Source organism: Thrips palmi, unplaced genomic scaffold (assembly GCF_012932325.1).
Source record: "Thrips palmi isolate BJ-2018 unplaced genomic scaffold, TpBJ-2018v1 HiC_scaffold_18, whole genome shotgun sequence".
Lineage (NCBI taxonomy): Eukaryota > Metazoa > Arthropoda > Insecta > Thysanoptera > Thripidae > Thrips > Thrips palmi.
Window position 1 is genome coordinate 7396799 of NW_023144627.1, and position 22073 is coordinate 7418871.

General features: G+C 57.5%; 4 protein-coding genes across 6 annotated transcripts in view; all 4 read right to left on the reverse strand.

Annotated features, from left to right (window-relative positions):
- Positions 1–66: 66 nt before the first annotated feature.
- Positions 67–6081, reverse strand: LOC117644343 (lipase 1-like). Its single transcript, XM_034383719.1, has 8 exons — positions 4885–6081; positions 4452–4653; positions 3945–4059; positions 3369–3612; positions 1951–2106; positions 1667–1751; positions 1330–1475; positions 67–774 (listed from the first exon to the last, which is right to left on the reverse strand). Exons 1-8 carry the CDS (start codon positions 4996–4998, stop codon positions 619–621), a joined length of 1218 nt encoding a protein of 405 aa, XP_034239610.1. The 5' UTR covers positions 4999–6081; the 3' UTR covers positions 67–618.
- Positions 6082–6215: 134 nt separating this feature from the next.
- On the reverse strand, positions 6216–9839 carry LOC117644342 (alpha-1,6-mannosyl-glycoprotein 2-beta-N-acetylglucosaminyltransferase-like). Of its 3 annotated transcripts, none has more exons than XM_034383715.1 (9): positions 9690–9839; positions 9332–9432; positions 8666–9011; positions 8439–8581; positions 7974–8191; positions 7664–7785; positions 7207–7352; positions 6672–6877; positions 6216–6583 (listed from the first exon to the last, which is right to left on the reverse strand). In XM_034383715.1, exons 2-9 carry the CDS (start codon positions 9398–9400, stop codon positions 6352–6354), a joined length of 1482 nt encoding a protein of 493 aa, XP_034239606.1. In that variant the 5' UTR covers positions 9401–9432; positions 9690–9839; the 3' UTR covers positions 6216–6351. The 3 variants fall into 3 exon arrangements, with proteins under 3 accessions (XP_034239606.1, XP_034239609.1, XP_034239607.1); XM_034383718.1 differs by having other exon boundaries at positions 9332–9445; positions 9690–9836; XM_034383716.1 differs by having other exon boundaries at positions 9332–9457; positions 9690–9836.
- Positions 9840–11112: 1273 nt separating this feature from the next.
- LOC117644575 lies at positions 11113–12813 on the reverse strand. The gene is made up of 7 exons (XM_034384146.1): positions 12670–12813; positions 12296–12356; positions 12094–12143; positions 11972–12007; positions 11798–11888; positions 11412–11479; positions 11113–11336 (listed from the first exon to the last, which is right to left on the reverse strand). Exons 1-7 carry the CDS (start codon positions 12811–12813, stop codon positions 11289–11291), a joined length of 498 nt encoding a protein of 165 aa, XP_034240037.1. The 3' UTR covers positions 11113–11288.
- A 2958-nt stretch (positions 12814–15771) lies between these two features.
- The window catches only part of LOC117644663 (leucine-rich repeat-containing G-protein coupled receptor 5), a 103037-nt gene continuing 96735 nt past the window's right edge, over positions 15772–22073 (reverse strand). The window contains exons 17-24 of the mRNA XM_034384274.1: positions 20336–20530; positions 19867–20059; positions 19398–19641; positions 18997–19137; positions 18624–18904; positions 17879–18217; positions 17491–17570; positions 15772–15800 (exon numbers count right to left, since the gene is read on the reverse strand). Of these exons, the coding sequence (XP_034240165.1) occupies positions 15772–15800; positions 17491–17570; positions 17879–18217; positions 18624–18904; positions 18997–19137; positions 19398–19641; positions 19867–20059; positions 20336–20530 (1502 nt within the window). The remainder of the gene's footprint in view (positions 15801–17490; positions 17571–17878; positions 18218–18623; positions 18905–18996; positions 19138–19397; positions 19642–19866; positions 20060–20335; positions 20531–22073) is intronic.

Below are 22073 nucleotides of genomic sequence, written 5' to 3' on the forward strand. Positions count from 1 at the left end.
ACAGGCGCAGCATCGCAGTCTTTCCCAGTGGAGTGGCGGGGTCCCCGCCGCCGCGAGCGACCTCTGGCGGCCGGTCGGCGAAGCGCGGGGCGGCGCGGCCCGGCCCTGACGCACTGCCAACTGGTTCAGCAACAAGCCCAGGCGGCGAACGCAACCCGCAGCGCACACACCGTAAACACTCTCAATCCGACGACACCGAGAGGTACCCCGAGGTTGGCGACCCTGCAGTGCAGCCCGGAAGCCGGCGACGAACACGGCGTCGCGCGACAGCCACTTTTTTCGGCTTAATTGTTTTCGGCACTTCTTCTCGCGGTGATCCATCACCGGCTGAAGGCGTCCCGGAGAAGAAGTGAGCGCTGACAGGTAATTCACGATTTACAATCCGCGGCTGGGTCAGCCTTCGCGCGCCGCGCCAGTGTGGTGGCCACTCCCAGTGGCGTGCGCGTGGGGGGCACACCGTCGTCCGCCCGGAAGGTGGGCACACCGCGACGCACTCCGCCTAGAGCACGCGAAAAGCGCAGCTTGACCGCCGTGTCACACTTCCAGCGCACACCCACGCACACCACTGCTCCCGCCTGCCGCGCCGCAGCCCGATGTCGACCCGTCGAACTCGGGGGACTAATTTCGGTACTTGGCGATGTCCCGGAGCAGCCTCTTGTACACCAGCTCGCCGGCCGCCTCCTCGTACATGATGTCCAGGTGGTTGAAGGCCCGCGCCGGCGTCCGGAACAGCCCCGCCGTGCCGGGCACGTCCGCGGCCAGGCGCCGCACGTCCTGCGACCGACCACCATGACAGAGGCGGCGCACAGTGGGCCAGAAGACCGGTGCAGGCGGCCAAAACTCTGGACGCGTTTTGAGCTCCAGAGTCGCTAAACAGGACTCGAACCGAACGTGTGACCCCACCAATGGATTCCTCGTTCGGAGAGCAATCCATTGGTGGGGTCACACGTTCGGTTCGAGCCCGAGGGGGAAACGACTGAGAAATTTTGTGTACATCGGATAGGGATAACCCCGGATAACCCGCGGATTACCTCCGGATTACATCGAAAAATTTCCAGGATTACCGTTGGATTGCGCCGGATTACCCCGGATTACCTCAGAATTTCCCCAAATTACTTCGAAATTTCTGGTTATCCGGATAGCGGATAACCAATTTGCTGTACATCGGATAACCGACCCCCTCGTTCGAGTCCCATTTAGCGACGAGCTCAAAACGCGTGTAGAGTTTTGGCCGCCTCCACCGGTCTTCTGGCCCACTGTGCGTGGATTATAACTGCCCTGACCGCTAAAAAAAATATTGTGATGGTGGGAGTCGAACCCAGGTCCTACCTTGGGGTTCGCCTGGTAGTCGTTGTCGCAGTAGTAGAAGAAGCAGGGGCTGCGCACGTTGGTCAGGTTATAGGGCGGCGGCGACGCTGTCCCGTACAGGACGCGGTTCCGCTCCGGGCCGTGGTCGAACTTCTTGAAGCCGTCACCTGCAAACAACAACAAACACAATTTTTGGAAGAGGTGCGTCGGGACAGACTTGTCGCACGAAGACTGGCGGTCGGTGACGTCAGAGTGACGTCATTGGATGGTTCAAGCGCTTCTGCGATTCGTTATGGTGACGTCATTGGATGGTTCAAGTGCTCCTGTGATTGGTTCAGCCTCTCGAGTTGTCGCTTACCTTTCACGATGAGCTGCATGAAGTGGGCCAGCTGCCCCACGGAGGTGCCGGCCGGCCAGTGTCGCAGCAGAATGGGCAGGTACGTCTGGAAGCAGACGAGGCACAGGTTCAAATACCGGCGGTGGCTAGCTATTTTTTTTTCGGTCAGTTTCCACTTTTCAAAATTTTGGAATGGAATGACGAAATGGGAATGACCAACACCACCTCCAGACGATTTGGTTGGTTCGTTGGTTGGGTTGCGTCGTGTGCTGGCTGAGTGTCGGCCACGGCGTTTCGAAACTCACGTTGTGGTTGGTGTTGAAGAAGGGCCCCTGCGCGTCCGTGAACACCCTGATGCAGTTGGGGTTGATGGTCATGCCGCCGCCCAGGTTGGAGAAACACAGCCTCGGGTAGGGCGCTCGGGTCATGAAGTTCTCCAGTCGGATGAGGCTCAGGGTGCGCTGCAACGCGAGCAAGGACGCTGGACTAGTTCCAAAAAGATTACACCGCACAGTGGGCCAGAAGACCGGTGGAGGCGGTCAAAACTCTAGACGCGTTTTGAGCCCCAGAGTCGCTAAATGGGTTTCGAACTGGTCGTGTGACCCTACCAATGGGTTCCTCGTTCGGAGAGCAATCCATTGGTGGGGTCACACGTTCGGTTCGAGTCCCATTTAGCGACTCTGGAGCTCAAAACGCGTCGAGAGTTTTGGCCACCAGTGCCGGTCTTCCACTGTGGTTAGGGATGCAAAAATACCGGTAAGATTCAAAGTTACGTAAATTACGGTAAAATACGGTATTTTACCGTATTATACGGTAAAATTGGGTAAAATTGATTTTTCTTGACTTAAAGAAGTAACTGTGGTTCTTCTTAGGAAATAGGGGGAAAAGAGGTTCATTTGGGTGAGGGTGTATCATTAATTATCGGCCGCATCGTTCCAAACATGGTTGCAAACCATCATGACTCAAGGACAATGTCGCATATTTGAAATAGACAAGGACGAAAGACCCTGTGGGTCAAAAATATGAACTATTCTCCCACTAGACCCTCCTAAATTAATTTTGAATCTGACTGCTTTTCACTTATTCCTACTGGGCTGGATTAAGAAATGCGTAGAGCAGCAAAGTTAACAGCCCAAATATACTTAAGAATTAACAAAACGGGCGCCGTTTTTCTCGTAATCCAAGTAAGTTGTCTCGATTCCATGAAGAAACTTTTTTCCTTAAAGGCTGCAAGGTGTCCAACAACCATACCAATGTTCATTACACTTTTCAGCTCAAATTTCTAACAAATATCTACCCCTAGATTTACCTCTTTTCAATTTTAAGTTAGTTAAAATTATATGAACCTTGGCAACAAAGAAAGGTTTTTGATTTGCCTTTCGGAGATTTGGGTCGCGTAAATGGATTTTGATTTCCACAAGTTTTGCAAAAGAAGAGAACATTAACTTCACATTAATTTTAAGTGGCTAGACGTCTTACACGTACACGGGGTGGCACGAGAAGCAGATACAAACCAAGAGTTCAAAAGAAGCGCTATTTTCAGTCCGCACGTCCTGTCTAATCGTATGGAAGCTAAAGAAGTTCAAATAAGTCAATATTTCAAAATTACCGAAAAATACCAATTTTACCAGGGTCTCCGTAAAATACGGTATTTTACCGTATTATACCGTTCTTTACCGGTAATATTACCGGCCTTTACATCCCTAACTGTGGTTTCGCTTACCTCCGACCAGGGCGCCCTCTTGCGGACCTCGTTGAAGGTGCCGCGCACGCTGTGGAAGTAGACGGCGGGGCCGAGCAGGAAGGCGGCGCGCACCTTGGCGTTGTACTCGGGCATCTCGGCCAGCAGCGCGAACAGCGACGTGGCGCCCATGGAGTGGCCCAGCACGGCCACCGAGGCCTCGCCCGTCGTCGCCAGCATGTAGTCGATGGTGGCGCGCATGTCGAAGACGCCGTTCTCGTGCCAGCTGCAGCAACGTCGCTTTGAGCTCCAGAGTCGCTAAATGGGAGTCGAACCGAACGTGTGACCCCACCAATGGACTCTTCGTTCGATGAGCAAGCCATTAGTGGGGTCACACGCTCGGTTCGAGTCCTGTTTAGCGACTCTGGAGCTCAAAACGCGTCTAGAGTTTTGTCCGCCTCGCGTACCGTCGGACGCCTGTGAAGTCGAGGGTAGGCAACGCGGCGGCACCGCTGGTCAGCAGGGCTGCCTACCCTCAGCTTGACGGGCGCTCCAGGCCGGGCGGCGAATCCTGGAGTCCCCTTCCGTCAGGCAGGACTCGTGACTCGCGCGGCTCACCTGAAGTCCCAGAAGCGCTGGTCCGCGGAGGACAGGTGACTGTGCCTGCGGCCGTAGAAGTTGCCCCTCGTGTTGCCCAGCCAGACGTCGAAGTCCTCGTTCGCCAGCATGAATGCTGCAGAGCGAAGTGGTCACTGTGTTAGCGCACCTCTGGCAAAGCTAACCTCAGAGTACTTTAGATGTGGCAGCTGAAGAGTGTTGAACCCGGAACCTAGCTCCAGCAGACCACTGCCATGGCGCACGCGGCCACGCACAGTGACCCAGACCAGAGGGGCGGTGGATGCAGCCAAAACTCCAGACGCGTTTTGAGCTCCAGAGTCGCTAAAGAGGACTCAGAACCGAACGTGTGACCCCACCAATGGAATGCTCTCCGAACGAGGATTCCATTGGTGGGGTCACACGTTCGTTTCGAGTCCCATTCAGCGACTCTGGAGCTCAAAACGCGTCCGGGACTTTGACCGCCGCCACCGGTCTTCTGGCCCACTGTGCCACGGGGCTGCTCCTCACCCAGCGTGTTGTTGTCCCTGAGCACCATGCACTCGCTGCTGGCGCCGTAGCCGTGCGCGATGAGCACCGGCGTCTTCCTCCGGCGGGGCTTGTCGACCTGGCCGCGGCGGCCCAGGATGCGGTGCACGTCCACGACGTAGCCGTCCTCGGTCACGACGGTGTGGGTCTCGCCGGGGTAGCCCCAGAACTCGATCAGCTCCGGCTGCCAACAGCAACAGTCCCGCGGTCAAAATCCCGGACGCGTTTTGAGCTCCAGAGTCGCTGAATGGGACTCGAACCGAACGTGTGACCCCACCAAATGGATTGCTCTCCGAACGAGGAATCCATTGGTGGGGTCACACGTTCGGTTCGAGTCCTGGTTAGCGACTCTGGAGCTCAAAACGCGACTTTCGTTTTGGCCGCGCAAATCCATTGTGGTCGTCGGCGCACTCACCGTGGTCAGCCACGCCTCTGTCGGGACTTTGGTGTTGGCCGGCGCCCTGAGGTTGGCCTCCGCGGCGGCCAGCAGCACGGCGGACACCGCCAGGATGGTCCTGAAGGCCGCCATGCTGGGGTGCCTCCGCCGGGGTGCTGACGGCAACACACGGTGGGAGCGTTGCTCGCGCAGTGAGTCCCGCTCACCGAGTGTTGCGAAGCCGTTCGGCCAGATACAGAGTGCCAGGCAGGGGTGCCAGGCCTAGAGTGCCGGCCTCAGAGAGTCAAGCACGGAGCGTCAAGCGCAGCGCCACTCGCACAGAGTCAAGCAGTGGAAAGCACAGTGTGTCAAGAGCGTGCCAAAGCACGGAGTTTGGAGCACTGAGGTTAAGAGCCGTGCGGCCACCGGCGCGTCTAAGTCCTGACTGACTGGCGGTCGCCTCCGCGCAAGAGGGTGGCCGTCGTCTCGTCGTCGTCCTGCCGTCGGCCGTCCCCGTCCGCGCCGCTCATTGGCTGGCCGAGAGGCTTCCGGGGCACGGCTCGGCCAATCGGAGGCCGCCATCCTGGCCGAAATCCCAAAATACCCGCGGCCCGGGTTCAACTTATTTTTGCGCCATTGTCTCTCCGCGCGTGCCGCGTCAACGCTCCAGAGGGCACTGTTCTTCGCGCGGGGCTTCGTCGGGCAGGTCCAGGGTCAAGTGTGCGCTCGCGTTGAACAGGGAGTTTACGACTCCGGATTTGGGGAACAAAGAAAACGGAACTCTTTCTTTTGGCGCGTATTTTTGGCGGGAAATTTGGCGCGTGATTTTGGTGTGTAGTTTTGGCGCGTTATTTTGGCTCGTGGTTTTGGCGCGTAAATTTGGCGCGTGATTTTGGCGCGTAGTTTCGGCGCGTAATTTTGGCGCGTGATTTCGGCGCCATTTCGCGCGTCGCGGCGGAAGCCTCAACAAGGTTTCCGTCGCGCCGCCATCTGCAAGGCCATCGGCGAGATGCCGACCCATTCGCCGACTCATCCAGTCGCTCGGAGAAACAATGTCAATAATGCCGAACCGTTCGATTGAAAGCACCGAGGATGAACGCGAAATTAGGTGATCGCTTCGAGGTACCCCGGCAGCGTCAGAGTCACACGCGCGGACCCGACACTACTCCACAGCGAGACGAGACGATGAAAAAGGGGCCCGACACGTGGCCGGCTGCGGTTTAGTTTTTTATCTTTTTTTTCGCGCTTTGCTTACGTGCAGTTCGTCGAGCTCGACCAGCGGCTTCATTTATCTCTCTGTTTTGACCGTACGTAAGTTTCATAGAAACTGCTGGGCGCTTCCTCAAATTAAACGCAGAAACACCTTTTTTTTTGAAAACATATTTATGTACGGCGAATTCAGTCTGTACAGAGGCTTATCACAAGTAAACATGACTACAAATAAATAAGTTACTCTTACGAAAGTGCCAGCAAAACGAAAGTGTTTGTGTGTTTCATTGTTCGGTGTCACCGAGCCTTCCCCCACCGGTGCAGGCTGGCGTTGGCGTTGTCCAGGCACAGCTTGTGGTCCCGGCGGTCGACCCAGCCCCCGTTGGGCTGGCCCATGACGGGCACACTGTCGGTCTTCTGGACGACCAGGGCGTCGGGGAACAGCAGGTCGCCTTCCCGCCGCAGCAAAGCCCTGGCCTCGAGCACCAGCGCGTCGCAGTCCGAGACGCCGTGGAAGTGCATGCCGCCACTGCGAGAAGAGGACGTCAGCGGCTCTCTCTCTCTCTCTCTCTCTCTCTCTCTCTCTCTCTCTCTCTCCCTCTCTCTCTCCCACTCACCACTTGCCGATGTGGAAGAGCCTGGAGCCCCTCATGACGGCGGTGGCGAAGCGTCCGGGCACGCACTTGGCGCCCACCGCCTGCAGGGTCCAGTCCCAGTTGTAGTCGTTGTACGAGCAGAACATGGCGGCACACCGCACGATCTTGGGCCAGGCTCGCTCGTGCAGGGCCAGCCCCAAGTTGTACACCCAGTGGCCCTGCTGCACCTGTGTGGCGAGCCGGAGCAGGCTTTGGTTGGGTTATTAGGTCTTCACAGTGCTGCCACCAAAATTTTCAGTGACGCGACAGTGTCGAAAGGGCTGCCAACCTCAGCCTGGCTGCTGGGCATCTTCTCGGTCGCGAGGCCAAGATGTTGCCTGGGCTGAGGTTGGCAACCCAACACTGGCGCATCGGGGGAGTTTTTGCCCACTTTGAATTTCCCGGCTCCGTCAGCACGGACTCGCCAGCTGGACAGCTTTAGTGGCGGTTAAAACCCCGGACGTGAGTTTAAAAATAGGTAGAGACCTATTCAAAAAACAGTAAAAAGTGACTTTACCAGCCTGTGCGAGCTCTTGCTGATGAAGCCCTTGTTGTCGTTGAGGATGTACATGTCCGCGGCCGGCGCCGCCTCCTGCATGCGGTCCAGGACGTGCAGGGCGTCGGGGCTGAGGTACATGTCCTCCTCCAGGAACAGGGTCACGCCTGCGGGCAGAGTTGCCACGTCAGTTGGGGAAAACTCCCACGTTACACAGTGGGCCAGAAGACCAGTGGAGGCGATCAAAATCCGACGCACTTTGAGCTCCAGAGTCGCCAGATGGGGCTCGAACTAAACGTGCGGACCCCACCAATGGATTGCTCTCCGAACGAGCAATCCATTGGTGGGGTCACCCGCTCTGTTCTAGCCCTGCTTAGCGACTCTGGAGCTGAAAACGCGTCTAGAGTTTTGTCCGCCTGCACCGGTCTTCTGGCCCACTGTGTGGCGAGACGAACGGCGTTATGACGAGGCAAGTTACCCTTGTACTTGGCGGCGACCAGCACCTCGTTGAAGACGAAGTTGTGCAGCCACCACCAGTGGTGCTTGGCTACGGTGACCAGAGGCTCCCGCTTGCACGGTTTCCCGTCCTTCACGGTGGACCTGCGCAAGACGAACCTCAATACGAGTCTCGCTGCAAGGGCAGTGCTGCCACATTTGGAGGCGAAAACTTGCACGCTGCAGGCGTTGAAGGGTTGCCAACTTCAGCATGCCGAGAGCCAAGATCTGCGTAGTACGCAGGCTGGGGTTGGCAACCCTTTCAACACTGGTGCATCGCGGCCGAGACGCACCCTTTGACGCAGTCCAGCCCGGGGAACTGGTCGCCCCACAACTGCACGGACCAGGGGAAGAAGACCCTGGCCACCCTGCAGAAGCACACCTCCCTGGCGAGGCCGAGCAGGGCGTCGTCCACGTGGCCGTGGCTCAGCACCAGCAGCGCCGACTCGATGCCCGGCACCGCGGACAGCGACTGCAGCAGCCAGCGCGCGTACCGCCCCCGCCGGTGCACCTGCCACGTCGTCACAGTGACCGGCTGAAACTCTAGGCGCGTGCAGAGCTCCAGAGTCACTACATGGGACTCGAACCGAACGTGTGACCCCACCAATGGATTGCTCTCCGAACGAGGAATCCATTGGTGGGGTCACACGTTCGGTTCCGGACCCATTTAGCGGCTCTGGAGCTCAGAACGCGTCTACAGTTGTGGCCGCCCCCACCGGTCTTCCGGACACCCTGCCGCGGGCCGGCGGAGGAGATACCTGGACCACGATGACGCGCTGCGGCGGCCGCTCCGCCAGCGTGCCGAACAGGTCCTCGTTGAGCACGTGCAGGGCCTCGTTGGCCTCCCAGACCCACTCAAAGAGCGCCGAGGACGCCGATGGAGGCGGGGGCAGGTCGTCCTCTGTGAACTTGGAACTCTCTCAGTCATTCAATTCATTCATTTCGCCACGCTTTCAAGCTCTCGTTTTGCCCGTGAGGTCTCCACCTGGTCTGACGTGTCTCCTGGTCGCGCAGTTGAAGTCGATGACCAGCGTCCCGTTGTTGTCTTTCGGCAGCTCCTTCGTGAGGTGCTTCATCGCGTCCCGCACGCGTTGCTCTCTGTTGAGGTTGGCAAGCTGTGCCAGTGCGTCCTTCTCGTGCTGCAGCAGTGCGTCCTTCTCGTGCTGCAGCAGCGCGTCCTTCTCGTGCTGCAGCAGCGCGTCCTTCTCGTGCTGCAGCACGTCATGCTCGTCCAGCAGCAGGCTGCGAGCCCCGGCCTGCAGCAGTGCGTCCTCGTCGTCCTGCACGCTGCCGGCGTCGAGCGACTGCCTGCTCTGGTACGAGACGGTCACCTGGAGAAGACGCCGCCCGCCAGGCAGGCAACCCATTTCACACCCGACCAGTGTGCGCACGGCGGCGCACAGTGGGCCAGAAGACCGGTGCAGCCGGTCAAAACCCCGGACGCGTTTTGAGCGCCAGAGTCGCTAAATGGGACTCGAACCGAACGTGTGACCCCACCAATGGATTCCTCGTTCGGAGAGCAATCCATTGGTGGGGTCACACGTTCGGCTCGAGTCCCATTTGGCGACTCTGGAGCTCGAAACGCGTCTAGACTTTTGTCCGCCTCCACCGGTCTTCTGACCCACTGTGCACCGTGAGGGACGGTACGCACCACTGCCAGGTAGACGCCGGCCAAGGCGAAGACCCCCAGCGCCCACAGGAGCTTCCTGAGCGCGGCCATGGTTTCCGATGCGCCCCAGCATTGGCCACACACTGCGGCATAAAGCTACGGATAATTCTGTACACAGCTTGTGGTGATTCTCCGTAGCCCTCTTGTCAATATTCCCCGCAGGACCTTACAGTAGTCTCCGTGGAACCGTACAGTGTAGGACTACAGTCTTGCAGGTCCTACGGAGAAGACTGCACGGTTCTACGGAGAATTCTGTACGGTCCTACGGAGAAAACTATCAGATCCTACCCAGAATCAACGGAGAATGCCGGCAAAAAAATTATAACAGAATTTTCCGTACCTTTTTGCCACAGTGCAGTCGGCCGGATAGACGCACTCAAAACGCCTGCAAGGCCCGTCCGCCGTTTCCACGACCGGACACCGACGCACTCGCGCTTGCTCGCGCCCCACTGAGGACCTCGCAGCTCTAAACGCCACAGGCGTGGTGCTGTCTCTCTCGCACCTGATGGGTATCGGACCCCTTATCGCTGCCACTATCCGCGAAGAGCATCGGGTATCGACGGGTAGGGGGGCACAGTGGGCCAGAAGGCCGGTGGAGGCGGTCAAAATCCCAGACGCGTTTTGACCACCAAAATCGATAAACAGGACTCGAACCGAACGTGTGACCCCACCAATGGATTCCTCTCTGAACGAGGAATCCATTGGTGGGGTCACACGTTCGGTTCGAGTCTCATTTAGCGACTCTGGAGCTCAAAACGCGTCTAGAGTTTTGGCCGCCTCTACCGGTCGTCTGACCCACTGTGGGGGCACATACGGATAGTGCACATTATACACGCGTCACCTGGGGCCGTATTACTCAGAGAGAGATGACATTTCAATAATTTTATCAGACATGCGACACTCATGAGTGCCCTCAAGAGATCAGAAGACTTTTTTTGTCTCGCATGAATTGCGAGTTCGCGAGAATATACACTATCAGCAAACACCACAATTTCATCGCGCAGACTGTCCGCCGTTTAAATATCTATCCTTTCTTGTCCGTCGAATTTTCAGCCACTTTTGGTGGTGTGTTCGCGCTTTATCTGTAGAGCAGTGAAGGCCGCTTCCTCTAGCAGATAGCCACACTGGAAATAAAATGCGGTCGGGGAGTCAGTGCTTTGCCGCGAGGACCGGTGGAGGTGGCCAAAACTCTAGACGCATTTTGAGCTCCAGAGTCGCTAAATGGGACTCGAACCGAACGTGTGACCCCACCAATGGATTGGATTGCTCTCCGAACGAGGAATCCATTGGTGGGGTCACACGTTCGGTTCGAGTCCCATTTAACGCCTTTGGAGCTCAAAACGCGTCGAGAGTTTTGGCCGCCTCCTCCGGTCTTCTGGCCCACTGTGCGTCTTGTTCTCCGTGTTCGCACAGTGGAAACCGATCCGGCGATACCCCGCGCGCGAGAGACCCCGCGCGCCTGGGCATCCTTCGTGGCGCGGGGTATCGACGAGTCCCTCCCTTTCCCAGTGCCGTAGTTCGGGCGTCTTCGGGTTTGTGCACTGGTAAAACAAAGGGGTAACAAACGACCGAAAGGGAATAAAAGTCCTTCACGCCGCTTGAGGACTTTATACGGGAATGCCTCGGGAAGGGCACGAAAATTTTGCCTTTAAGTCCTACACTTAATTCACACAGTACTCAAACTGATGGAAGTGCTGCCGTTGCCAGAACAGAATTTTTATGACTTTGTTTTACCAGTGTGAACACAATTACGGGCTTGATGCTTTCGTTGGCAAATAACGTATATTCTTCCATATGTCAGCGGTACAGACAGAGCAAAAGCTATAGTTTGAGGTGAGTAGCAGAAATATCTAGTATCAGCGAGGAGATTGTGGTGGATATGATGTTCGAGGTCGCGTTGGGCGAATGCAGAGAGAGAGAGAGTGACCTCCGGACGAGCTTAGCTAGCAGCCATGGCAGCCTTCTTCTCGGCCAACTCTATGAAAACCTGCAAAGCAGAACGACTGTCTTAGCAACGATACTACCGACAGAAAGTTTTGGATCAACTTGAGGGTCATCTTACGTCGGTGGCCTTGTCGCGAATGCACTTGTTGTGTCGGTAAGCCACGTCGCAGAGGTCGGAGCTCTTTTCTGAAAAGCAAATCAACACTTATTGCTCAGCAGGATATCTTCAACTGAAAATCTGTAGGAGCTCTGTGAAACCAAGTGTGGACCAATCCACCGGGTTTGGAGGGCCAGAGTCGCTAAATGGGACTCGAACCGAACGTGTGACCCCACCCATGGATTCCTCGTTCGGAGAGCAATCCATTGGTGGGGTCACACGCTCGGTTCGAGGCCTGCTTAGCCACTCTGGAGCTCAAAACGCGTCTAGAAATTTGGCCGCCTCCACTGTGCAGGAAGTGTAGGTTTGTCTGGTTTCACAGTGCAGCAGCACCGCGGCGGACTCACCGATGTCGATGCACTGCTTGATGGCGTCGTGGAGCTTCTCCGGCGCGTGCTCCAGCATGGGCGCCATCACCAGGGTGCCGTCTTCCTTCATCTACACCGCAAAAAAAAAAAAAAGTTTTAAAAACGCTTTGCCGAGGAACAGTGTGGGAGTAAGTGAAGTCCACCCGTACTTACCGCCCCACCCGCCAGCATCATGCACTTCAAGTTGCACTGGAGGACAAATTAAAAAAAGAAAAAAATTAATATAATGTGCAGGTTTTCTTAATTTATTAGTTGAGCAAGCCTGGGAGACTCACCTTCATGTTGTCGCTAGCCTCACCGGTCTTGCCAAACTTGATCGCGTCCTCTGAAAAAATATCCAAATCATTAATTGTGGCGCGAGCGATATGGGCCAGTAAGTAAAATTCAAATTTAAAGTTAAAATGGAAACGGAGCGGTGTGGAAATCGCAGTCGCACTAAGTGCAGGGTTTGCAGGTTTTCTAGTGTCGTTGTCCTACCCATGGTGACGCCGTTGTCCTCCATGCACTTCTTCATGAAGGGTGGCGGCGCTGCGTACACCTTGATCAACAAAGAGCAACCACGTTTTACCAAACGTGGTGTCGTTTTTCTGGAGCTACACTAGCACCAGTGTTCACTAGTGTGGGCACAACCGTGGAGGCGGCCAAAACTCTAGACGCGTTTTGACCACCAAAGTCGCTATAAACGGGACTCGAATCGAACGTGTGACCCCACCAGGGCTCCTCGATCGTTCGGAGAGCAATCCATTGGTGGGGTCACACGTTCCGTTCGAGTCCCACTTAGCGACTCTGGAGCTCAAAACGCGTCTGGAGCTTTGGCCGCCTGCACCGGTCTTCTGGCCCACTGTGCCTACCTGCGCCACTAGGGCCACGGCGAGGACGACGACGGCGGTGTTCATGTTTGTTGGCGGGGCTTCACCTTGACAGTGAGCCGGCCCGCGGATGCAGTCCGTATTTATGTGCTCGGCCCTGCTCGCCGGCCGGCCAGGCTCCATCATGGCTCCACGGCGCTGTGTCTCCCCGGCTGTCCGCGACGGCGCCGCAGGCCGATTCCGAGAAGCGTTTCCATCGCTCTGTCTCTTCCGCACTCACGGGCGCCCCGTACGAGCGTGAGGGGGACGAATAGCACTCGCAGTGTGCTGGCGTGATCCGTGCGATCACTGTCCGTGCAATTTGCGGGGGGCGTGGGGGGCCGCGTCCGCGCGCCGCCGCCGCCGGCCACGCTCCGGGGGCCACGCCGGGGACCACGCCGTCGGCTGCGTCCGAGGCAGCGCCCTAAACGTTCCCGTCGATAATGAAATCAAGCACGAGGCCCCGCTTCGCCTCTTTCCGGAGCATCCCTAACTGCGGGGCTCGGCCCGCCGCGTTCGTTGGGGAAGGTCAGTCCGGACCAGCACAGTGGGCCGGAAGATCGGTGGAGGCGGCCGAAACTCTAGACGCGTTTTGAGCTCCAGAGTCGCTAAATGGGACTCGAACCGAACGTGTGACCCCACTAATGGATTTCTCGTTCGGAGAGCAATCCATTGGTGGGGTCACATGTTCGGCTCGAGCCTCATTTAGCGACTCTGGACCTCAAAACGCGTCTGGAGGTTTGGCCGTCTCCACCGGTCTTCTGGCCCACTGCGCCCAGCGAGACCCCCAGCGGCTTCGTGCGGGCTTTGTTTACTGCTTCCGAGAACAGCCGCCAATATCGGCAGAATACTATCAGCGCGCTCGGCAATATTGTTCGCGTCGAGAGCTCTAATTGCTCTCCGCTCGTCCTCCACGTGGCCACTGGACCGGCACGCCACTGTAACGCCGAATCGGGTGAACAAATCACGGAAATATCACGAATGTGACGTCAGTGTTCGTGAGACTCGTCACATTCGGTTGAATATTGATTCACGTTCAAACGAATGTGACAATATTCACATTCCAAGGCGTGTGACGTCACGTTCTTTGAGTGCCAGAGGGGCACATGGTCCAGCAGAGAAGTTTTAGTTTGCTTTCGCTTCATCACGCTTCAGGAGCCTAGTCCCACGCTCACCGTGAAGCCTCAGCGTTTCACCAGCGTGAAGACACGCGTGCTTGATCCATCACTCTTTGTCGTGTTTGAATGCATTTTCGACTATCGATGGGTCCGACTTCCTTTGTGAAAGGCATCAATGCGCGCACATGGTGAACGAAGTATAGTGTACGTTTCCCCCCTCCCCCCGTACCTCTTCGTACATGGCACCGTACACCATAAAAAAGTACAGCAACATCACGGTCGCGGCTTTTGGTTTCGTTTCCTTTTTTTAACTGAATGTTTTTGACACCCCATGGAACACGAAACCCTCGCCCCTGACGTCATTTGAAGCCAATACACCTCCATCAATTAAAAAAGTTAAAAATTTTACAAAAGGAAAAGTTATTTTGACAGTCATATCGACCTTGTTTCGCCTTCTTGGACTCTTTCGTGAGTGCTCCTGTTGCAAAATATCAAGAAATCAAAATAAGCTCCCGTTTGGCGTCGCGCGGTGCTCCGTCATGTGCACGTCGTCAGTGCTGATGGGAACTTAATCGGTGGCCCCTCGTCTCCTCGCTGACACTTCACTAGGATATTTGTGTTGCCATTTGCGCTGCTGCTCGCCACGGCCTGGAGTTCCCTCCGGCGTCCGCTTCACAGTGGTCCAGAAGACCGATGCAGGCGGCCAAAACTCTAGACGCGTTTTGAGCTCCAGAGTCGCTAAATGGGACTCGAACCGAACCATTGGATTGCTCTCCGAACGAGGAATCCATTGGTGGGGTCACTCGTTCGGTTCGTGACCTGTTAAGCGACTCTGGAGCTCAAAACGCGTTTAGAGTTTTGGCCGCCTCCACCGGTCTTCTGGCCCACCGTGCGCCGCTTGCGCAACGGCCAAAATAAGTCACGCTTGTCGCTCGCCCGGCTCGGCACGCCGCCTAATATGCTCACTTTGGCGTTCCGAAACCACATCGCGCGTAATAAAATGCGGCCTTCCGCGGAAAATTGGCGCTGGCCCGCCGCGGTCAGGTTAGGCCCTGCCGACGTTGCGTGCCTCGCTCCTGTATTTTTAGGCACAGGGAAATGAAACATGCGGAAAGATTTTTTGAAGGCACGAAGTTGCCTTGCGAAAGGTTACAAAGATTTTTTTAATATTTTTTTTATTGAATAATTTTTATATGACTTTTCCATACTACTTTGTGAAGAGGCAGTTCAAAGTTTTGCAATATTTGATAAAAATGAAAATTAAGATAGGCTGTAGGTTAGCCTATCTTAATTTTCATTTTTATCAAATATTGCAAAACAGCCCTGCGGCAAAATAAAACCAGTCCTCAAAGGATTTCTGGTGTTTGTTTAGATGTCGGGTGGGGAAAGAACAACTCGAAACTGTTCACACGTCTTTCGTGTTATTCATACCGTCTTTTTTTATTAACTTCGAAAATCAACAGGCAAGCTCCAAACAAAAACACCCGAGGGTGTCCAAAACCAGAAATCAGAACCAACACGACAAAACGTTCCGGCAAAAAAAACAACAACTTTGTTTTAATATAAAACAAAAACGATTTTAAAATTTCCAAAAGAAAGACACGAGTCTTTACAACTTTGAGCGTCCGCTTTCGTACGACTTTATGACAAAGCTTGTGTTGTTGTTTCGAGAACTGTTCCCGTCACAGCCCAGTCGGCTGGGCAATGGAGTCTCGAAGTCACAACAATGACGAAGCCAGTCCCGGTCCCGAGAGCGTGGTCAACAAAATTACAGATTTCTGTCTGAGAGCAGTCGTGTCCAGCATATGTACAGACACTCCCAGCACTTCCCAAGGAAACACAAAACATGTTCCCAGAAAACTGTGTTCATTTTGGCAGTGGACGATGTTTGAGAAATTTGTCGCGTGACAATAAAAACGGCAGTGTTTGTAGAGAACAGAGAGCAATCCCTTCGTCTGGCAGGAGTTAGCTTCCGGAGCAAATGGGTTCATTTGACTCCGGGTATTGATTTAGGAACTAAAACAAATGCAAAGTCAGTCAAGTTCATCTGACACATTGGAGGTGCGGGTCTCGCCCCAGAGAGCTTGTATGGCACTGCACATGAAAACATGCAAAAAATATGAAAAGTTATGGCATCGGAATTCGAGCAGTGGAAACACAACAATGCGCCTTAAAGTTACTTCCAGAGTAATTTGAGTACATCGAAAGACAATTATAGCGTACACATTCGGGCCTTCCCTTCCAACATATTTTTCGCATTCACCATGCAGCCAACATGAAACTAAACATGTCAAACTTTGCCAACATCCTGCTGACACAACAAAGGTACAATACTTGGCAGAGTTTTTCACATAAGTTAACATCAGATCCCCACAGGTAACAAAGATTCATACAAAATACATTTTACTATAGCTTTGACTAAGTTTTAAAAGCTCTATACGTTGCAACTAGTATAGTCTTTTTATTGTCATTTTCTTAATTTACTGTGTTAACGAGGTTCAAGTTACGACTCAGCCGTCGGTAACATTACACATCTTGAGAGGGCGAACGCAATCAAGGTGTAGTGGCATGGGACGGCTGAGCAGAGAAACAATATCTTACGAGACGAATACCATCATCACAATCTTACTCAGGTAGCGTTTGTCATGGAAATGTCTTTGCGGCAGGGCGTGCTGGAGCTACGCCGGGCGGCCCTGCCCTGGCAGAGGGAACGGCGTTCCGGGTCACTAAGCTACACGAGGACGCGGCCTCTGTTGTCCTTGGTCGCCGAGAGCGTCAGCGAGGGCGTCACGACGGCGAGGTTGGCGACGGCGAGGCGGCCACACGCACGCAGGGACGCGGGGTGGCTCCCCAGCCCGTCTACGAGTTGCCGAAGCGGCCGCTAGATGGCGCCGGCTGCGAGTTCCGCCTGAGCGCGAGCACCGCGGCGGGGGACCCCATGCCGGCCACCACGATGGCCGAGGGCCGCCGGCCGGCGCGCGCTGCCGCCGGGCTGGCACGCGAGTTGTCTACGAGCAGGGGGGACTCCATGGCGAGCAGGCCGCCGGCGTCCAGGTCGCCGTCGTGCGCCGCGCCGCCGCCCGCCACGGCCCCGCCGCCGGCCGTACTGCCGCGGCCTCGGACCCGCCGAGGCCGCCGCCGGCCGGCTCGTCGTCCTGCTGCATGGAGGTCTCCGCCGCGGACGGGATGGTCGTCAGGAACCTGCGAGGGCCGTCAAGGACGCCGTCAAGGTTGCCGCCGTGTGGCTCGTCTAGCTCACAGTGGGCTAGAAGACCGGCGGCGGCCAGAAGTCTAGAAGCGTTTCGAGCTACAGAGTCGCGAAATAGGACTCGAATCGAGCGTGTGATGGATTCCTCGTTCGAAGAGAAATCCATTGGTGGGGTCACACGTTCGGTTCGAGTCTCATTTAGCGACTCTGGAGCTCAAAACGCGCCTTGAGTTTCGGCACTGTATCGCAGAGGCGTGGTGGTTTGCACTGACCTGACGGTGAGGCGGCCCGGCGACCCCGGCGGCTCCAGCAGCAGGTCGTCGTGCACGGCGGACTGGCGGGTGAGCCTCGGCTTGGGCCGCAGCCCCCGCACGGCCTCGGCCACGCCCGCCGCCCCCAGCCCCGGCACGGTGCACGCCGCCGACACGCCCGCCCCCGCGGCGGCCGCGCCCGCGCCCAGCGCCGCGGCACCCAGCGGCCCCGGCCCCAGCGGGCCGCGGATGTCGCTGGACGCGCTGGACCGCGACATGCGCCACGTGCTGGTGCTGGCCGTGGTGGCCGAGCCCGACGAGTCGTTCCTGGAGGACGAGAAGGCGGCCGGTAAGCGCAACGGCCTCCCTCGGAGACACTCCACGCCGCACAGTGGGCCAGAAGACCGGTGGAGGCGGCCAAAACTCTAGACGTGTTTTGAGCTCCAGAGTCGCTAAACAGGACTTGAACCGAGCGTGTGACCCCAACAATGGATTCCTCGTTCGGAGAGCAATTCATTGGTGGGGTCACACGTTCGGTTCGGGTCCCACTTGGCGACTCTAGAGCTCAAAGAATTTGGAGCGCATCCCTCGATCTCCTGGCTCACTGCGCGCTGCGCGGCCCGAGCACTACGCACCGGGAGCTGGACAGGTTGGAGTCTTGCGACGTCTTCCTGGTGACCAGCCAGGACGAGGCCCTCCGCTTGGGGTCCAGCAGGCGCATGGGGATGCCGCAGTGGTGCTGGTGCTGCCGCCAGGAGTCGGACCGCGACGACGAGAAGTTCTCCGACGACGACACGGAGGACGCGCGCTTGTGCTGCTTCTGCTGGATCTCGGCGATCTGGTAGGCGTACTGGTCGGAGCGGGGGCGGTGCTCGGGGTCGCGGCGCGCGCACAGCAGCAGGCACTGCAGCTTGCCCAGCAGCCACACGCGCGGCGCGGCCGCCCCGTCCGCCGCCCCCGCCGCCCCCGCCGCCCCCGCGCCGCGGTGTCCGCCGCCCGCCGCGCGGCCAGCGGGGGCGGCGCCGTCCGCGGCGCGCGACCCGGACCCGGTGCTGCACGGACAAGCAGGGAAGCACACTTGAAGTTTGCCGCCGCAGAGGAATACGACGGCGGCGGCACAGTGGATTTGCCAGAAGACCGGAGGTGGCCAAAATGCTAGAAGACGCAGTTTTAGCCTCACAGTCGCAAAATAGGACTCGAACCGAGCGTGCGACCCCACCAATGGATTGCTCTCCGAACGAGGAATCCATTGGTGGGGTCACACGGTCAGTTCGAGTCCCATTTAGTGACTCTGGAGCTCAAAACGCGTCTAGAGTTTTGGCCGCCTCCACCGGCCTTCTGGCCCACTGTGCGGAAAAAACTCGATGCCGGACTCACCTGTCGCTGAGCAGCTTGGCGGAGCAGTGGCAGGGCTTGGGGTGCGGGTGCGTGGGGTGCGGGTGCTCCCTGGACGAGCGGTCCACCAGGCTGTTGGTGTTGGCCGGCGTCTGCCGGTTGCTGAAGTTGGACGAGTGCCTGCAGCGCCCTATGCCCCGCGTCACCCTGGACTCCTCGATGGCCTTGCAGATGAGCACGCAGTCCTTCTTGAACTGCTTCGTGAGGATGGCGTAGAGGAACGGGTTGCAGCACGAGTTGAGCGGCAGCACGAACACCGTGAACACCTGCAGCAACGGAAGGTGTAACACCAGCCTCGCACCCTTACGGGACGCCCCACAGTGTGCCGCCCCGTGAGGCAGAGCGCGTGCGGCCGTACCTTGGCCTGCTCCAGGGACACGAGCTGCAGCCCGAAGGCCGCCGTCAGCGAGAAGAAGGCGATGGGCGACCAGCACAGGAAGTCCGTGAAGACGAGCAGCGCCATGCGCTTGGCGATCCGGGAGTCGTTGGAGTTCCACGCCTGCAACGGAAACAACGTCCGGAATTTTGGCCCCCTGCGCTTGTCTTCTGGACCGCTGTGCAGCACTGCTTGCTCGACCATTACCATTACCACTAAGCGCCTGGCGGGTAGGCAACCTTCGCTCCACCGCGCAGCCGCGCTCGACGGGCGGGCCTACCTCCCAGACGCCCCGTTACCATTACCATTACGGGCTAGGCCCCGCTTCACGTCATCCACACAGAAGAAAACCTTTGGAAAACTAAAAAAAAAAAGGAACTCACCTGCGAGCCGCGGATGGCGCAGTACATCTTGAGGTAGCAGCCCATGAGGATGAGGAAGGCCACGCCGTTGATGACCATGAGGAACACGACGTAGGCCAGGCTGCCCGGCCCCGTGGTCGTCTCGAAGGGCAGGCAGATGGCGAACTTGCGGTAGTCGGACACGCCGAAGAGCGGCAGCACCGCCATCACCAGCGCGAAGGCCCAGCCGCACGCCATGATGTAGGACGCGTGGCGGAGGGACAGCCTGCGGGCAGGCGGCGTCAGCGAGGTCACGCAAGCGCGGCCAAAAGTCTAGACGCGTTTTGAGCTCCAGAGTCGCTAAACGGGACTCTAACCGAGCGTGTGACCCCACCAATGGATTGCTCTCCGAACGAGGAATCCATTGGTGGGGTCACACGTTCGGTTCGAGTCCCATTCAGCGACTCTGCAGCTCAACGCGCTTCCGGGATTTTAGACTTCCCCGGCGTACCGCTTGTTGAGGTGCATGGCGTGCGTGATGGCGTAGTTGCGCTCCAGCGTGATGACGGCCAGCGTGTACACGGACAGCTCGGCGCTGAGCACGCCCAGGAAGCCGGCCAGCTGGCAGCCCACCGACATCTGCCAGGGGATGGCGAACATGCGGAACTCGCCCAGCGTGGACGCGTCCACCACGGCCAGGAACCCTGCGGGCAATTACAATGTACAATCTGGCCTGGTGCTCGTTTCCGGACAACGGCAGGCGGCCAAAGTCCCGGATGCGTTTTGAGCTCCAGAGTCGCTAAATGGGACTCGAACCGAACGTGTGACCCCACCAATGGATTGCTCTCCGAACGAGGAATCCACTGGTAAGGTCACACGTTCGGTTCGAGTCCTGTTTAGAGACGTTGGACCTCAAAACGCGTCGAGAGTTTTGGCCACCTCCACCGGTCTTCCGGCCCACTGTGTGCCCAAGTCCTCACCGAGGTACACGCCCATGAAGAAGTCCGCGGCGGCCAGGTTGCAGACGAGGAAGCGCGGCACGTCGATCTTGGAGCGCGAGAAGACGAGGACGAAGACCACGGTGCCGTTGCCCAGCATGGCCAGCAGGAACACGACCCAGACGCCGCAGCGCAGCGTCCACCAGTCGAACAGGTCCTGGCACGGCAGGAACGGGCCTGGAGGACCAATTACCACAACGCAATTAACATATAAGTTAAATTTTTGAACAATGAGGAATTTCATATTTCGGACGAAAATATTGAATATAAAACTGTGACGGGAGAAAGGTTAAGGTGTTAGGTGGTTGTTCGACATCGACGGCAAGGCTGGGTCCGCAATGGCGCTCGCTCTGCCTCTCTCGCACCCCTAGGGAACGCTCCGTGAGTGCGACAGAGACAGAGCGACAGCGCTCCGTTTCGGAATGCGCTCAGCACTGCACGGCTGGCGCTCATTCCTCGCTCCTTTTTTGCCGACGGCAACGGCCGGTACTGAGAGCCCCGTCTGGCGGGGCGGAGTCGCTCTGGTCGCGCTGTCTCTCTCGCACTCGTGGGGCGGCCCGAGTGGGTGCGAGAGAGACAGATAGTGGTGGGTTAGGAAGCGCGTTCCGGGAAAAGAATAGCCCTGGCCGGATGGGGCGGCTGGGCCGTGGCCGGGCGGAGAGAGAGAGAGAGAGAGAGAGAGAGAGAGAGAGAGAGAGAGAGAGAGAGAGAGAGAGAGAGAGAGAGAGAGAGAGAGAGAGAGAGCGGCCCGCGACTTGGCACGCCCGTGTTCATAAAGCACGCGCCGTCTCTCTCGCACCCCCACGGACACTCGGACCGCCCCGCGAGTGCGAGAGAGGCAGAGTGAGGCCGGCTGCAGGCGGTGCGCGGCCTTGACACGAGGCGAACGGCCGGCCGAGGTCGCGGAGGCCTCGGACACTCATTACCCGAGGGTCATGAGAGAGAGAGAGAGAGAGAGAGAGAGAGAGAGAGAGAGAGAGAGAGAGAGAGAGAGAGAGAGAGAGAAGAGACGGGGGAGAGTCGAGAGAGAAGAGCGAGAGAGAGAGAGAGAGAGGGAGAGAGAGAGGAGAGTGGAGAGAGGAGTAGTGGTGTGAGAGAGAGAGAGAGAGTCAACGCAGCCCGGGTGGGACGCGCTGCGAACCGACCGAAGATCGCCCGGTCCTGCTCGCGGAGGGGGCGGAGAGAGGCGGTGCAAGTGAAAGGGGGTGAGGGGGGGGGAGAGATTTTAAAGCGACGCTATATTACTCTGGCCGTCCGGAAACGGGAGCAAAGATGGGCGAAGCCATGAAGCGCCCCAACTTGGTCGACCTGGACGCGGCGCTCTGGAAACCCGGCGGGTAGGTCGGGGTGGGTGTCCCCGACAGGTAGGAGCTATGCACACGACGGGCGGAGAGAGAGAGAGAGAGAGAGAGAGAGAGAGAGAGAGAGAGAGAGAGAGAGAGAGAGAGAGAGAGAGAGAGAGAGAGAGAGAGAGAGGGGGGGGAGTTAATCCGGTCCGTGGTTTTGCTCATTGGACGAGTGCCCGCCAGCTCCCTCCCCTCCCCTTCCATAAATTGCATGTCTCCGAATGCAGTCCGTTTTCCCGAACCGCAGTCGTCGCTGCCATGGCAGTGGCGTGGTCGCCTGATGATTCCGAACGCGGTCCGTGCGTCCCCCTCGCACCGCTGGGACGCGCCCCAGGGCCCTTCGCGTGCGAGAGAGACGGGGCGCGGCCGCCCTT